At 35.5% G+C, this 18,770-nt stretch overlaps 1 protein-coding gene across 1 annotated transcript in view; it reads left to right on the forward strand.

Moving 5' to 3' along the window:
- Positions 1 to 18,770, forward strand: part of ADAMTS19 (ADAM metallopeptidase with thrombospondin type 1 motif 19) — a 226,741-nt gene that overhangs the window by 120,923 nt on the left and 87,048 nt on the right. Inside the window, exons 9-10 of the mRNA XM_077911535.1 lie at positions 9,060 to 9,200; positions 10,660 to 10,810. Coding sequence (XP_077767661.1) covers positions 9,060 to 9,200; positions 10,660 to 10,810 — 292 coding nt within the window. The remainder of the gene's footprint in view (positions 1 to 9,059; positions 9,201 to 10,659; positions 10,811 to 18,770) is intronic.

Raw genomic sequence — 18,770 nt, forward strand, 5'->3', positions numbered from 1 at the left:
ATAATTATGTTATGTATCAGTTATGATGTGTCTACCTTGAAATCTAGGTCTAGGTCTTTCCAACAATTTCATGTAAGTCCTGAAGTCATGGACTTGGAAAGACCAAATCCAGTACTTTAGCTACTTAGATTATCTAATATAAAGTTCTGCTAATTCAGTAAGAAACCATCTTATGCCCCCAGGAGACATCCTATCCAACCTAAATTTGGCTAATCTCTGTCAGCTTGTCAGAGGAGCACCTTTTAGAAGGGAATACAATTTTTGGTTTTCTTTCTACATTGTTGAGAATGAATGCATCAATGCATTTACTCTAAGAGAAAGAGGATATATTCTAAAGACATCTTTAGTAATGTCTAAAGGGTCAGTAGACAAACAGTAAAAAGTAAGTGAGCAATGATGATAAGGCATTATATATAATCTAAAACAACTAGGATGGGAATACGGGAACTAATAATAATTGCTATAATAGTAAAAAAATAAAACAACTCAGAGGTTCTCTTTCTTACCTCTAAAAAATCAATTGCTCCTTAAAATGTTCAAATTTAATTATTCTTTTTTTGTTTAAAGATTTTATTTATTTATTCATGAGAGAGGCAGAGAGAGAGAGAGAAAGAGAGAGAGAGAGGCAGAGACTTAGGCAGAGGGACAAACAGGCTCCATGCTGTGATGTGTTGATGAAATATATTCAGTTATTATACTTTGCTGTAGTAGAACTATTCATCATGGATATTTCTGCTGCCGATAACTAAATTGTTTGCAAAAAATTAGGTACTTAGTTTATTCTTACTGATCAGCTCTACTCTTTTGGACCAAAGCAACATGAGAGCAAATACTTTCACACCTGTTAGGATGGAGTTACAACTGTCATACATTTGGAATGTTATGATCCCAAGCAGTCTTTATATAATTTGAATTACATTGTATGTTAGGTTTTTGATAAAATTTGGCCAATTTTTACAAAAGAAATTATTTCTCTGATCATTTGGTCCTATCTATTTAGGAATATGTAAAACTGGATTTTTTTTTTTTAAGGTAATATGTGACCAAAGTTAATTTTCTTCCTAAGGCCTAAATAAAGAAAAAGCAGTTTCTCAAAAAAAAAAAAAAAAAAAAAGGGAGCCCGATGTGGGACTCAATCCGGAGACTCCAGGATCACACCCTGAGCCAAAGACAGATGCTTAATCAATTATTCTTTAATTAATGTACCTTGACCCACTGAAATTGTAAATGGCTACATGTAACCACATTGTACTCTTTTACTATTTTGTACTCTAGAGGATTCCCTATAGCAAAAGTCATAAGTATCTTCCTGTGGCACACATGCCTTGTTTGGGGTTAGAAACTACTCAGTGGGCGGGTGATAGGGAAAAAAATATTAGAGAGATAGACTTGGGCTTGAATTCTTGTCATGCCAGCTACTCACTGAATAAACTTTAGGCAAGTCTATGTGTCCATACTCATTTTCTTCATCCCTACAATTTGGGTAAGTTTTCTTTTCAAGGCTCGTTGTTAGGTTGTTCATGCTTTAATTGCATGGCACAGTGGTTGACACATAATACAGAGTGAATGAAAAACAGTAATAATTAGTAGTAGCATACTTATTTTTATGAATGCTTTAATGAACAAGGGAGATCTTCAACTTCCATTGGCCATATATGTCTCTGTTTGTTCAAGGAATCGATTTCATATCCTTCAGAATTCTTACTGGATTGGCAGGAAATGAACTTCTTATGGAAACCCTTACAGACCACTAACACAGCTTTTGTATTTGATACTTTATTCAGACAATGATACCAGTTAGAGTAATAAGTAGTTTGTCCAAGTTAATAATCATAATGGGACTTCAGCCAGTATAGATGTGGCTGCATTCCCACAACAGATTCTCTCCAAATGTAGATTTGGATGTCAGAGTGAGTAGGTGGGAGAGGGGAAAAAATCACCCAGCTAATGAATGGTCTTATAAGAACTGGCTTTCTGTTTGCATTTCTCCAATGTATCTTGGCAGATGTGTGGTCCAGAGTCAGGCAAGCAACCTTTCTTGAGCTGATCATCTACAGACTTTTAGGGCTTACAATTTCTCTAAATCAGTAAGAGGCCACATTAATTTCAACTTGCCCTCAAATTTACAGAATTTTAGTTGCTTCTATGATTCTTTATCAGTTGGTAAATCTGTAGACATTTATCTAATATCAAGAATTCTTGTTCTCCAAACACTTAAATTCTAAATGGTGACCACTTATATGTATTACTCAAAATTTGCCAGAAACAGAAAGTAGCTCTGATATGTATACCTGCCATATATATTTGTTTTTTTTTTTTTTTAATTTTTTTTTTTTAATTTTTATTTATTTATGATAGTCACAGAGAGAGAGAGAGAGAGGCAGAGACACAGGCAGAGGGAGAAGCAGGCTCCATGCACCGGGAGCCTGATGTGGGATTCGATCCTGGGTCTCCAGGATCGCGCCCTGGGCCAAAGGCAGGCGCCAAACCGCTGCGCCACCCAGGGATCCCTGCCATATATATTTGGAAGCCACAAAAGTTAACAATAATGGGAAATACATGCTAGAATTTACTGAAGAGTTTTTTATACAGGAAGAGGGTCTTAAAATTTGGGTTGCATTTGTAAATACAGATAATCTGGGGAAAGCATTCTGATAAGAAGGGGATTGTACAAATGGTGAAAATTAGATTGAAGTCAGTTTACAGATCACTTGAAAAATAAGATGAAAGCTTAGGTTTTTGTCCTATTGATCATTGCTTCTTACAATTTTGAGTAAGAATACGGTATCGTTCCTTAAGCCTTATCTCTACATAGTCTCTTTCAATCCACTGTGGCAGGGCCCAGGACTCTGCATTTTAACTAACCCAACATCAGCATGCCCTAGGATTCTGATGTACATGTGCATTATTTACATTTTCAGTATCACTGCTTGCCAAGGAATAGTAGAATATTTTGCCTGGGCTGGGTGGTGCCTGAGTGGCTCAGTTGGTTGATGTCTGACTCTTTGTTTCAGCTGGGGTCCTGATCTCAGGGTTGTGAGACTGAGCCCTGCGTCAGGCTCCATGCTCAGTACAGAGTCTGCTTGAGATTTTCTCCTTCTCTCCCTACACCATTCTCTCTCTCTCTAAAAAAAAAAAAATCCTAGGAAACTAGTTTATGGTATTAATATATTCATAATAAGCTAAAGTAATTAAAGCATGGTTTAATAAAGCAAAGGGTTAAGGGGCATGAGGTCAGTCAGACAGACATTACAGTAGTCCAGAAGTGAAGAGAATTAGCACTTGTCTTGGTTGATATAACTAGTTGTGGAAAGGGCATAATAGGTGGGAGAGCTTTAAGGAATATAGAACTAACAAGACCCAGGCATGTATTAGCTTTATTTTTTTTTTAATTTATTTTTTTATTGGTGTTCAATTTACTAACATACAGAATAACCCCCAGCGCCTGTCACCCATTCACTCCCACCCCCCGCCCTTCTCCCCTTCTACCACCCCTAGTTCGTTTCCCAGAGTTAGCAGTCTTTACGTTCTGTCTCCCTTTCTGATATTTCCTACACATTTCTTCTCCCTTCCCTTATATTCCCTTTCACTATTATTTATATTCCCCAAATGAATGAGAACATATAATGTTTGTCCTTCTCCGACTGACTTACTTCACTCAGCATAATACCCTCCAGTTCCATCCACGTTGAAGCAAATGGTGGGTATTTGTCATTTCTAATAGCTGAGTAATATTCCATTGTATACATAAACCACATCTTCTTTATCCATTCATCTTTCGTTGGACACTGAGGCTCCTTCCACAGTTTGGCTATCGTGGCCATTGCTGCACTGTTGGGGATTTACCCCAAAGATACAAATGCAATGAAACGCCGGGACACCTGCACCCCGATATTTATAGCAGCATGTATTAGCTTTAAAAGAGCAAAGGATAGTGTGCCCTAACCCCAATAGATAGTAGTTTATACACCTTGAGGGCAGGAACTAGATCTCATTAATTTTTGTGACTGTAGTTCAGTACAGCACCCAGCACACAATGCATTCTCAACAAGTGTTTGTTCAGTTGTTAGATATGCCTGTCATACAATGTATACCAAAGTCAAAATAAACCCTTTTTTCGTAACTCTACTTTTTAAAAAAAATTTTTGACATTGTTGCTGGCTTATTTTACATTGCCTTTGACTTCTGATAGAGGTACATATTTAGGGGGATCCTTGGGTGGCTCAGCGGTTTAGCGCCTGCCTTCAGTCCAGGGCGTGATCCTGGAGACCCGGGATCGAGTCCCGCATTGGGCTCCCTGCATGGAGCCTGCTTCTCCATCTGCCTCTCTCTCTATCTTGAATGAATGAATGAATGAATGAATGAATAAATAAAAGAGGTACATATTTAGTTGTCTTATGAAAACTGAAATTTAAATGATTAAAATTATTTAAAATATAATAAATAATAAACATATTTTGATTTTTTTTCCCCATGAGCACACAACAGTGAACTTACATCACATCACATCCAGCCACGGAATCGTATGAAATTGTCATTTCATGGAAATATAATACACTTCCACTTAGACATTGTGACAGTTTGTTTCTTTTTTTTTAAATAAGACTTTCCATATACTATATGGCTTTTAGTGGGAAATAATACATCATAACAAAATATTTAATAATATTTAGCACAAAAAGGTTTTACTCTTCTAAAGAATTACTGTTTACAAATCTGATCATTTCCGAATTATGCAAAATATGTGAGTGAATTCATAAATGTTCTCTCCTCTAACTCTTTAAACATCAAAAGGGACCATCTTCAAAATCCAAATGTTTCTCCAGCTTTCCGCAGGATATCACAAAACTTCCTGGCAGTGACTTTTAAACAAGTTGAGAAGTTTTATAAGATAAAAATATTTTTTCAGTTGACTTGACAACCATGTACAATGTTAGTGGAGAGTTTATTTGCCCAAGGCTCTTTGTCAAAATGAATTTAAACTGAGATTATTAAAATGTAGCTCAGTTGCACAGTATGAAGAGAGGTGTTGCTAATGTCTTACTTTAAGAATGCTTTCCATATAATGTGACTTGGTTTTAGAACTATATATGTGGAGGTGTATTTCTGCTAGCAGAGAGAGGACTTTTAAAATTATCCAGGAAACAAACAAAAAAATCATGTGCATAAATGGAGCATTTTGATTCACTGTAATTTGGTTGTTTAGAGATCTCTTTGCTTGAGCATCGGACTGCCTGGCTCTGAATCCCAACTCTACCATTAACCTCAGCACATTCCTCATGTATAGAATAGAAGTCATGATAATAGAAACATTATGGGGATATTGTGAGAATTGAGTGATATCATCATTGTAAATGATTAATACAGTGACTGGTGCAGATAAAGGTTCACAATTATTTGTTTTATTTCATATCTGTAGCATCGGGACTAAGCAGTGTTTCCTGATAATTCCAGATGTGTGTTTTTTTTTTTTTTTAAGTCCTGTCTCATTTTAATGATAATTTTTTTCTGTTACAAGTTAAATGACTTTAGGAAAATTTAACTAATGGTAAACAATGCTTGAATCATCAGATCTCTCCATGGCTATAACTAATTTCTTACATGAGGATCAGGATCCCAAAAGGAAAATGATCATCTGGATGAGAAGTTGTAATCTTCCCAATTTGGAAAATCACATTACACTACTTTGGGAGAATGTCCAAATTGCTAAATCTTGGAAACAAAACCTCTCCTTCTCTCAAATGGACATATTATTTAAGAAGTTTTATTGTTCCTGAAAAAGACCAGTTGCCTCTCAGAAATAATAGCATTTGTGTATGGTTTGAGACACTGTACCACCACAGATGGAAGAGTTGAGCATGTTCCACAGCACAAGTGGCTGTTGATAAAACAGGGTCACCCGGCAACATGTCCTGTGGCCAGAATCCCTCGCTGGTGGAGGTGAGACAGTGATGCTGGCAAGGACTGCGTCAGAACCGTACTGCTAGAAGTGCGTTAAGGCATTTTATTCAATTTGTGAGATTCTGCCTTCCTTGCAATTTCTTATTTTAACATCCAAGCAAAGTAAATTCTTGCTGTTATTCTTTACTTGATTTTCCTTAAAGTCCACAACTTCCACCAAAGCAACTTCCTTCCACAAATACAGTAAATTACAGATGATGATGTTTATCTCTTTGTGCTTTTTGACAAGTTAGAATGATAAGATTTCTTGGATCTCTTGATCCCAGAAAAAAAATAATCATGGGTTCCTACTATATTCCTGGTACTGAGGCATTTAACATCGTCCTCATATAATTTTCCTAACAACTAGTTAGGAAAGTATATTTAATAAATGAAGAAACTGAGGCACCTTTCTTTCCTTATTGTTACTTACTTGCCTCTAGTCCTCTGGGTAAGGAGTCAGGAGATACAGAATTCATATCTCTTTCAACTTCAGCATCATTTACTGTACCTCCCAATAACTAAACTTGTCCATACCTACTCAACATCATCTCTTATTTTTCCTCTTTAGCATCAAAGTATGAAAAACATTTGTCTTCCTATTTTCCCTGTGAGTCATCCTACTAATGTGTGATATAGGCCCTATATAAAGACATTGATTAGATTAGAAAAGAGAAATATGGTTCAACATAGAGCTGAATTTTTCTGAAACTAAAATATGGAACAAGATATTCAGTAATGTATTTTTAGCTTTGTTTAGACCAGAATTTGGGGAGTCTTCAGAAGTTAGCAAAGACAGTGATTTCTTAATTCATTATTTTTAACTCAGAAATTAATCACTTATTCCAGCCATATCATTTTATTTTCTTTTTAAGATTTGATTGATTGATTGATTGATTGATTTGAGAGAGAGCTAGAATGAGAGAGAGAGAGAGAGAGAGAGCACAAGCAGGATGAGGAGCAGAGGAGAAACAGACTCCTTGCTGAGCAGGGAGCCCCACATCCCAGGATCATGACCCAAGCTGAAGGCAGGAGCTTGACTAACTGATCCACCCAGGCACCTCTCATTTTCTTCTTTCAAAAACATGTTAAATATAATAGTTTTGAATCAAAGTTTTAATTTATCTCCATGAAAAAGTAGTTTGATCATCATGAAAATGTTTATTTTCATTTGAGAAAACATACGTGGTCTAGTTGTGATTTCCCTTAGCATCTTCTATAATAACTCTTTTATTTGGATCTTAAAATACAATGTAGATATTTTAGGTCTTCACTATTTTTATTATGAAATACTATTTTACTATCTAAATCATACAGAATGAGAAAAGGAGACACTTGACTATCCTGCCATCATTTCAAACTCAGCCTGTACAAAACCAATTTTTCCCTCTTCCTCTGCCTCCACTATTAACCTTCACTCTGAGAATTCAGTAGAGATTACATGAGTTTTCTTGCAGTAGAAGTGATTCTACACAGTGACTTGACTCAGCATTTAAGTAAGATTTATAGAGTATGATTTCAGTCTGCCAGGATCTTAGAGGGAGCAAGTTGCAGCATTAACTAGAAGTTAAATTGTATAATGCAAGGTAGAAAATGCTATAACAATGTTGTTCACAGAATCCTGTGCTAGGACAAAGATTATACATAGGTAATATGGAAGTTAGTGAAAGAAAACCTCCTGAAGGTAACGGACAGGAGAAGTTATCCAGGCAAAGACATTGAAAGAGAGGCACTTTGAACAGGGCAGGAGAGGGAATGGAATTCATAGATGCCAGATGTGTAATGGTCAGTCACATGATTCTAGAGCCAGCCACCTCAGTTCAGACATCACCACTTTCCACTCTCTCACTGTATAACCTTGGGAAAGTTATTTCTCATCAGCAAAATTGGTGTTTTAATAGTTCCTACCTCATGGAGTCTTTTAATTCAAGCTTATAAAACCCCTTTCTACAGAGTATGACACATGGAAAATGCCAAATGACAATTAATTGTAAAAAAAAAAAAAAGCCACTAGAAATAATTTGTTGAGGAGAAAATGCAGTAAAGGACTTGGAAGAAGATAAAGAGACCTTGTACCATGTTAAGAGCTGGAAAATGCCATGTAGGTAATGGGGAAGCAGAGGAATGGCAATGGATTGTGTTTTAAATAGACTTCACTAGGGCAGAGTAGGAGTAAAAGGGAGAATTGTTGGTAAAGACTAGAGGCCCAGCACCCAATAATGCCATAATAATTGTTGAGACTAAATACTTTGTAATTCTTATTAATAGTAACAAAGGAATTGAAAGGAGGTGACAGTTGAGAGAAATATTTGGGAAGTAGAACTAGCAGGACTTACCCTCTAACACAGAGTAAATAAAATAGCCTTGGATGATCTTAGAGAAGGGGTAAATGGCCTGAAGATTCTTGATTTGGCAGATTGGGTGGCAAGTGAAGGCACAAAGGATAGAGTGAAAGAAAAAGAGAATACAGGAGTTAAGTAGAGGCTTGAAAGAGAAAATAGAGCAGTTTTTCAACATACTCAATTCAACATTCTCCTAGTACATCCATTTGGAGATAAGGCAGGTTTTTAAATAGATCTTCAACTTAAAGCTACAGATACAAGGTTTACTAGAAAAAAAAAAAAAAAATGGCCAGGAATAGGAAGGTTTTCCAGGGACAGCTTGTGTTATGATGAGTGGAGGAGCACAGTCTAATGAAGCAGATGGGGAAAATAATAGTTTTGATGTGGTTTCAGATTTTATAGAAGGTATGAATAAAGAATCTCAAGGCAGGAATAAGTATCTAATATGGTTGAATAGAAACATAACTATTTCTGTGTTTCATACATACTACTCTGTGAGAAATTTATCTGCAGATCATTTTGATAGAGGTGACTGAACATATTATTTACTTGATTGGTTGGGAAAGTGTTTTTTTACTAACTAAAAATAATTACCTTTAATCTAGATAACAGAATTTTTCAAAATAACTTATTCTGAAACCTAATTTTATTTTTGACCTTTAAAGCTAATTTATCTGCCATTATTTTAAGTATTTGTCTGTTATTTAATTGCCATTATAAAATGTTAAAATATATTTATCTAGTGTAATTTTTTATTTTAACTATATTCTGAATCAGCATGGGCATTAATCATGACAATGACCACCCATCATGTGCTGATGGTCTTCATATCATGTCTGGTGAATGGATTAAAGGACAAAATCTTGGTGATGTTTCATGGTCCCGATGTAGCAAGGAAGATTTGGAAAGATTTCTAAGGTACTGAGGTCATTTACTGTTGTTGTATTGTCAATGTTTACATGTGCCTGCTTCCTCTCCCAACCAGGGAAAGTGGCACAGGAGACTGAAGAGGACATCATATTAGAGATCAAGGCAGTTGGTTCCAATGCTGGCTCTTCCCCTGACTCATAGTGTGAATTGGAACATATTATTTAACCCATCTGCTTCTTACTTTCCACATTTTCTTATAAAAGAACGGGCAAGATGATTTGTAAGGTTGGAAAATTATCTGTCACAGAATTTAATTGCCTCTTCAGAATTTCCCACTGGAAACATTCTCATTGCTCATCACTCAGCACATCTGTTATCACAAAGAACCTCTTTAACAAAAGCCCCACCCTTCCATTGGGATACTTCTAAACTCTGAATTTTTTTCATTCGGACATGGTGTTCACCATTATAATAGTCCTCATTCTCTACTCACCCACTTTAAACAGTGAGAGCAGTTTCTCTCTGGTTGGAAAAAGAAATGGAAAATATTTATTATTGTTCTAATTTTCATTTTAAAGCCCTTGTCTTTTACTGGTCCCTTTGCTAATAAAGGAGCAACTGAAACAGTAGTGATTTGCAAAGTAGTTAGATTTGAGAGCTGCTTAAAGTATCCCCAAGTCTCACTAAGATATAGAGGAGCACCTAGCTAGCTAAATCACTATACAGACAAATTTTGTTCAGCTTTCCATATCATTTAAATTTGCAAGCCTATTTTTTCTGTTAAATGAATATTAAAATCCACCAAAATATGATGTTTCCTACCTTACCCTAGGTGTGGTGTGAACTATGTGCAGTACATCCCATGCTCTTTGTCATGATAGTATAGAGACCAGTTTGCAAAACATGTAATATGTGATCTCACTGCCTCACTTGCAACAGGAACCCTTGAGCAGTTCCTAAAGAACATGCATGATTTTGTATGGCTGCCTTCACAAGAATCAGATATATGATAAAATTAAATATCACCTCGTAAATGGAAGTTGTATTACAGTGTCAAGTACAAAAATATCTGTACTCTCAATACTCACTTGACAGAGCCTTCCATATATTTAAGTCATATAACTAAGTCCCCAATTATAATTGATTTTTTACCTTTACACATTATTTTGAGGCAAGTTACACTCTAAGTCTGAACTTCTTCATAGTATAAATGTGTATAGTAATAACATCTCACTGTGTTATGTAGGTTGGCTGAGTTAATCCCTATGAAAGACCTTTATAAACCAAAACATTGTTAACTTTAATATTATTATTAGGATTATTTTATATAGTTGTACGTAAATGATTCTCATATATGGGATGGCTTCTATAAATATTCAGTTGAAGAACTTATAAATAAAAGTAAGAGCTTATTTTTAACATTATAAAAATGTTTCTTGTTGCTATGCTAGTTATAACAAGTTTTTATGTGAAATTCAGAATTTTATACATATCTGCATATTGCCAGGTCAAAGGCCAGTAACTGCTTGCTCCAGACAAACCCCCAGAGTGTCAATTCCGTGATGGTTCCCTCCAAGTTGCCAGGGATGACATACACTGCTGATGAGCAATGTCAGATTCTCTTTGGGCCTTTGGCTTCCTTTTGTCAAGAGATGCAGGTAAGCTTTCTGTACAGATGCAATTTTTTAAGTGTATGTTCACATTCATTGTTTTCATTGATTGGAGATGGGAAGAAGATGACTTTATTTCAAAGTTTGTGGCTCTTTTAAGAGCACCCCAATCTTGGAAAGAAAGATTTTCTAAGAAAAGGTTACTGCATTTTTTCCCCTGGCACTTTGGAAGTGATAGAAATAAGGTGTGGCCATTTAATCTAAGTCAGGAAGGAATGACCCAAGAATTTCAATTTCAAAAATGGCACTGAAGTCAGGGAAGTATTTATACTGTGCCAGTTCAGGGCTTTTATTTTAAGTGTCTTTCTTACATGGTATGTAACTGGGTGAAAATATAATAAAAGCAATACATGAACATATAATTGTAGAGGAAGAGTTATATCTTTTAACCCTGAAAATAAAATGTTAAAAATATGTTCTTCAGAACAAAAACTACCTGAGAGTATATTTTTAAATCATTAAACTAGATGAAAAGGGCAAATATGTAATGGTAAACTTTGCAGCATCTATATATTAATATTCAAATGGTCACTAACTACTCAGGCCATTTGTACCAGCCTAAAAAATATAAGGTCTGGAAGAGTGAGCAAAATGGCTTTCTTAATTGATATAAGAATTTTAGCTCTTCTTACTTTCCCTTGTTTCTTTTCTTCATTCTTTTGGCTACCCTTCCACTACCTGCCTGTCTATTCCCACCTCTTCCCAACATACACATGCACACTTTGTATTGCAGGAGTAAACTGATAGTCATGCTTTGAGTCAGTTGGTAGCTATATTTCATTCTACCTAAGTTTCAGTGACTGCTTCAAAGGAGTTTGGCTTTGTTAAAGGTAATGCTATTTTGGAGTACTAGCAGCATACATTATAAGTTTTAAAAAAAGTATGTGGCATTACAACATATCTGGTGCTTTCTCGTCTTTGTAATTCTTATCCAAGGAATTGTTCACTTATTATTTTCCTCTTATCCATTTCCCACACTGGTGGGTAAGCTCTGTTTCTCCAGCATCTAGCCCAGAGGCTGGCACATGGCAGTCACTAAGTGGCTGTTTCAGTTAAGATTAAAATAAGTGAATGTTTGAAGGAGTTGGAACTGCGTTCAATGTGACATGTCAAAAGATGTGTAGATTATAGAATCCATCTGGCAATAGTGGAGCTCAGAAGAAACTGTGGCAGGGCACCCCTGGGTAGCTCAGCCAGTTAAGAAACTGACTCTTGGTTTCAGTTCAGGTCCTGATCTGAGGTCGTGAGATCGAGCCCTGTATTGAGTTCCATGCTCAGAACAGAGTCTGCTTGAAATTCTCTCCCTCTCCTTCTGTTCTTCCTCTCTGTCTCTATCTATCTCGCTCAAATAAACATATAAATCTTTTAAAAAAATGGGGGGGGGGGTGACTGCAGGTGTAGGTGTGTGATTGTGACCTGGTTCCCAAGGGTTTATAGTGGCAGAGCTCTGGGTCCTTGGAACTTCGCATCAGGTGTGATAATTCAACAGTAAGCAACTTGGCTCTTTACATCTGTCCCTGAAACCTCTCTGACCTTGCTTACTCTGCTCCTATCCTGGACCTTCAGACAGTCAAAACATGGGTTATAGTCTTATTTTTTAAATCCTCATGGCAAAATGAATGTTTTGAGATACACTTCCATGTGCTGAAATTAGCATTATTTTGGAAAACATACTAGACTATTTATGGTCACTGTTGTAGTAGTATATGGGAGGTAGTTTCAGTTCATGTGGTATAAAGAATTGATAGAGCTGATAAATGGAAAATTTTAATGTTTTATAAAGTACCCCAAATGTCAGAAACACTCTGCAAGTGATCAACTACAAACAAGATTTTTGTAAATTTTAAATTATTTTTCATAAAACATTATCTTTAAAAGCTTTTAGAAATTATTTTATATTGCAATTAAATTGTCCTAATACCATTCTACGATATTTTGAACTCTAAAATATATGCCACAGAGTACATAAATCATTTATATTTCTGATCTAATTTGATTCTTATAAATATTATATGTCATGGTTATTAGTCCTGTTTTACAGATAAAAAATTTGAGGCCTGTAGAAGTAAGTCTGTTAAGTTCTTACACCTGTCAGAGGGAATATTAGGTTAAAATCCAGACAGTGGAGTACATTGTAACCACCTTGCTCTACTGCCTCTTAGAGAACTTAGACTTCTTTATGGGTTAAAATCATAGATCAGATCCCAGGGTCTCTGGGTGGCTCTGACTCTTGATTTCAGCTTAGGTCATGATCTCAGAGTCATGAGACTGAGCCCTATGTTGGGCTCTCCACTGAGTGTGGAGTCTGCTTAAGATTCTCTCTCTCCCCCTCTTTCTGCCTCCATCCCTGTCTCTCTCTCTCTCTCTCTAAAAAAAGAAAAAAAGAAGAAAAAGAAAAAAATCATAGATCATATCCCATGTTTTAACTGAATTTTTTTCTTCTGCTATAGCACCTGCATCATCAGTGTTAAGAAATATCTTAATTGATTTATTTTATTTTTCTAGGCTGTTTTGCTCTCTTTATATATATGTTATTTCTCACTAACCAACCTGCACAGATTTTCTTCCATCTCTAAAAGTGTAAACGTTTATTACATTATTTTAAATCTGTATTCCTCAATGTCCTAGGATGTTGCTGCGTTTTAAACTAGGCATTTTGTAAGTGAAATTAAGTTTTAGGTTTTAGGTATTCAGAAATGTTCTTTTTTTACCCTCAAGTTTTATGTGCATGATATTTTTATTTATAAAATCACATTTTTCTTTATTCTTATCTCTGTGTAATATTTATTAAGAATTATTTTTAAAGCAGTACCAGAAGGAATTAGACTGCTGTGGAAAAGCAACACATCTTGAGTCAGGGTTTGATTGGAGAACGTTGGTTGGAGGGGCATGAACCATCTTTGGGTTTTTCCTCTTACTAGCTATGTAACATTAGTCAAAATTTTTTCCCTTTAAGATATACTCTACAGATCAAGAAATTGGACTATGTTTTCTTTCTGAGTCTTAGAGCTAAGAGAATGGACTTCTGATTCCAGAATCATTTTCTGATACAACTCTTGAAAATCATGAGTTCTGATTCCAAATTAGTAGAGTACAAAGAGTAGTAACTAGATCAGTAGAGCCATTGAAGAGATTATTTACAAATGCAGTCACTGATTTGATAAGTATTTATTGAATTCCAGCTTCTTTTCAAGCATAGTTCTGTACACTAATAGTAGAGCAGGAAACAAAGACCTCTCCCTTTGTGCCACTTACAAAAAACAAAAATATTTATAAATACATTTTGGTAAACATACTTATTTTTGTTCCAAAAAGCAGGCAAAACATTTATAAATACATTTTAGCAAATAACATTTAGCAAATAACATGTCAGTTGGTAATAAGAGTTTTGGCAAGTTGTAAACCCAGGTAAGAAGGGTAGAGAGTAAAACCATGGATGGGAGGGTGGGGATGATATTATTTTATATAGGGTGATCTGGGAATGCCTCTTGGAGAAAGTGACATTTATTTTGAGATCTGAAGGCAGTGATAGAGCAGGCCATGCATTTGTCTCGAGAGGAATATGAAAAGAGAAAGCAGAATGCCTTAGAATTAAGTTTAAGATGTTCATTAGACATTCCAACTAGATCTATAAGTTGGTCTGGGATAGATATTTATATGTAAGTCATCAATAAGTAGGTGATATTGAAGATGTGACACTAAATGATTGCAGCAGGAAAGGAGTTAGATAGAAACGAATCAGGAGAGACAGAGAAGTTGGTGACTACCATATTTGGAGCTGAGGAACATGAGGAAAAACCAACAATTAAAACTCTAAAGAAGTCTATTGGTAGGAATAGAACCAAGAGGAGGCAGGATCATGGAGGCTCAGTGAAGACATTTTTCAAAGTGGAAATGAAAAGAGCAGAAGACCAGGGAGTAAAAGGAAATCTGAGAACATGTAACAGATTTGCTTTTCCCACAGGATTTGGTACTCTGTTCATTGGAAATCCCTGAACATATTAAGTGTCAGGAGGTATAACTTAAAAATATAGTGGAAATAGTTGTGAGGTATATAATAGTGGATCACTCTCCTGGTTAAGCCACACATGTATACCTGTAATGGAATCACCACATCTACCAGTCAGTTATCCAGCCTTTATAAACAAAACAAGTCTCTTAGAAAACAGGCTTTGTAACATCAAAGGAGTTAGCTATCAGTCCTTTTTACCATTGTCCCTCTGGCACCTAAAGAGTGCTCAATAAATATTTTTTAAATGAGTAAGTGAATCAGTTGAATGATGGAATAATGATTCTAAATTTTCATTAATAGTCAAGACTTGTATATATAATACAACCAAATAGCATGAAGATAAACTAAATGTTATTCACTACTAACTCAGTGATTACCCAAAAACCCAGTCTGTAGGGATAGATAGCTTATATTTCATGTCTTATATGTGAGTTAATCAGGCATCCTATGACCATCCCATTTCTAGTCAGTTATAAATAAGTTATCAAGCTGCATGGAGTCAGTATTCATAGCAATTCTTCAACATGTGTGTCTCTGATAGAATCTTAGAGACAATGACAGTTGGTTCATAGTATTTGAATTAGCTAAGAAGTATGGTTCTCCATACGTATAAACAGTTATACACAAGCACTAGAGACCTCAACATTACATACACGCTGATCTAATTAATGATATAAATTTACCCTCAGGATAGTAACTTAGGTCTGCAAAATATTTAAAGGCATAGGCATCTGTTGAGGCATTAAAAACAATGTTTAAAGGCTTGTGAAATTCAACTTCCAGTAGTAATAATAGCTCACTCTTCTGACTTACTGTGCTAACTTCTTGATGGCTGGTTCCTGAGTCCTAAGCAGTTGGTACCTCCAAGCCATCTGGTGTCTTGTGGCTGAGTCAGCTCCAACAGCATCAAGTCATCACGGTAGGTTCCTGAACTTACTTACCCTGGCTCAGAATTCAGAAGTATGGGTGTTTCCCTAGAAGCAGTAAGGAGTGGTCACACAAGAGTTGCATTTTTTGAGTGAGAAGGAAGTGTGCTAAAAAATCTGAAGACCTTCAGGAAACCTAAGCTTCTGCCTTTGGTTTTGGAGTAGGCACACAGTGAATCTATACCATATAGAAAACTTCCTGCTCTGATCAAATCATATGGTAACTTAAAAAGTAAGGATAGTTCTAGTTTCACATTTCTCTTATATTGAATCAGTACACAAAGACAATGGACTTCTGAAACCTCTCATTTGATTCAGTGAAGATATAAGGTGGCTTATGAAGAATTCTAGAAGACTGAGTCTCTAATTTGGCATTATGAAATTCCAGAGGCAATAGGAATTTGGACTTTAAAAGATGTGGCATCAAATAGCCCTCGATGGCTAGTAATTCTTGGAGCATCTAAGTAAGATAGCATCACTGATAAAGCATGTCAATGTTGATGAAGTTATAAATTTTAAATCCTTCTTTCCTATAAGATCAATAAAACTATGGTGGGTTAAAACTACTAGGAATTGATTCTGAATGTTTTGTATTCTAATCAAAGCTTCATCTATCCTTTGAGCTTTAACCTTGCATAGTCTGTGAGTGCATGAGTTTCATGGCAGCTTATTTGACTGCATAATCCAGCTGTTTCCTTCACAGAACTCATTTTTTCCTGTGAGTTTTTATTGACATGGGCTTTTATTTCTTAAGTCTCTGTCTTTGTAAATTACCTGTTTATATTTTCACGCATTTTTCAGTTGTCTGTTTTTCTTGTTGATTTGCAGGAGTTCTTTCTATGTTCAAGGTGAAAATTCTTTTTTTTAATAATAAATTTATTTTTTATTGGTGTTCAATTTGCCAACATACAGAATAACACCCAGTGCTCATCCCGTCAAGTGCCCCCCTCAGTGCCTGTCACCCACTGAAAATTCTTTATGACTTAGCAACAGTCTGGTATGTGTGTGCTAAGTTTTTATACGCTGTCCTTTGTCTCTTAATTTTGAGGTGGACTAAGCCATTAAATTCTCCCATGAAGGTTGTGCTGTTTTTATTTTTTTGTTTATTTCTTTGTTGTCTTATAAACATTCATCCCTACTTTGGAATTAAATTCTTAAATGGTGCATTCATTTACTTCTAGCTTAAATATTTCTTTAGCACCAGAGACAATTTGGATTTGCTTTTTAATGTATTCATGCAAACAATTATACATATTATATAATGTTATGTTACTAAGCACATAAACAAAGTTTTTCATTTGCTTCATCTGTTTTTTTCCTTTCCTTTTCCATGTTTTCATAACTTGTGCCTTAAAATCTATTTTGTCTGGCCTAAAAACTCCTATCCTGGCAAATATTTTCTGTATCTATCTTCAACCTTTCCAGATATAAATATAACTATGGATATAGATATAGATGTAAATATCTACTAGAGAAATACAATAGCTAGATTTTATATTTTTCTGTTTAAGCCAATGTAATAGGGTTTTTTTTTTTTTTTTGTATTTTATCAGCTAATTTAACATTTTTACATTTATTTAAATTAGTTTTATTTGGGATTTTTATTGTCAGCCTATTTTGTATTAGTGTTTTATATTTATATTCTGTTTTTCCTCTTTTTCTCCTTTACCATTTCCTGTAAGAGAAACCAGCTTTTTCTCTGCATTCAAAAATCATTTTCTATATGTTGTTATGTGTATCAGGAATCAGTTTTTCTCTCATGGCAAATAGTATTCCACTGGTAGGTAATCTGTGTTGTTGTTGTTGTTTTAATCAACTAACCTCTTAATAGACATCTGGGATGTTAGCTCTTATGAGTAAGGCTACTCTGATCATTTTTGAATGTATATTTGTATAGATATGTTTTGTCCTGCAATATGAATATATTAACACATTATATATTAATATGTTAATTTCTTATAAACTGTGGCCTGGGGACTGGCTGCCTATCTTTGTAAATAAAGTTTTACTAGAACACAGTTATCCATATTTGTTCATTTGGTCTTTTTGGCCACCTTCAAGCTACAGTGACAGTGTTGAATAGTTGCAACAGAAAACATGTGGCCCACAGCCTAAAATATATACTCTATGGCATTTTATAGGAAAAATTTGCTGACCTCTATTGCAAATACTCTGAATTTCATTATATTCTTCTAAAGAGTATCTCCTCTCCCCACTTATCCACCATCCTCCCCTCTCCAAGAATTACGTTAGATTCAAACTGGAAAGTCTGTCTTACCTACTGTGGACAACAACTTATATCTTCAGTCCACTTTTTCCTTACCTGGCCTATGTGGAGTATGTTCTCTGGATGTGTGGGTCAAGTGCCATCTGAAGACAGGCTTCTCTCTTTTCCTTTTGAGATTGGCCCATCAGTTTTTGACAGCTTTCTCCACAGTAGTTTCTGTCTTTACAAGTCTAAAAAGATGGCATATTTTTCACTATTGCTTTAGCCATTTAGTGTCATGCCATCACCACAGCCCACTGTCAGGTCAAAGCTGCAAAGTTGGTAAATGCAACTTGTGCTAGTCCCTTCAGCTCCCCTAAAAGGTTCACCTATCTTTGTTCATTAACCAGAACCAGCCTGAAGTTGTTTTTTTGTATTCTGTCTACAAGTGATGGTTGTGATCTCCAGGATGGCTTTTGGTGGGGGGAACTTACTTACCTTATCACTGCAGGAGGGAAATCTTTTTATTTTTTGTCTCTCATACTAGGAATTTCTGCATCATTTATCCTTGAAATATTTCAAATAGTTCCTTTTTACTTTACATTCTTTTCTTTGGGGCTTCATTAACTAGGTACTGACAGTTTTCCTTTCTATAAATTTTTTGTCACTCCTTGACTCTTTAACACTCTCTGATGTGTTCTGTTCAGGAGTCCTTTGCAGCTTGCTGCTTCATTTGTTGGCTGGGTTTGGACTGCATTTTTCTCCATGTCTACTACTCAACTTCTGCCACTAATGACCTTGAAG

The sequence above is a fragment of the Canis aureus genome, chromosome 10 (assembly GCF_053574225.1).
Source record: "Canis aureus isolate CA01 chromosome 10, VMU_Caureus_v.1.0, whole genome shotgun sequence".
NCBI lineage: Eukaryota > Metazoa > Chordata > Mammalia > Carnivora > Canidae > Canis > Canis aureus.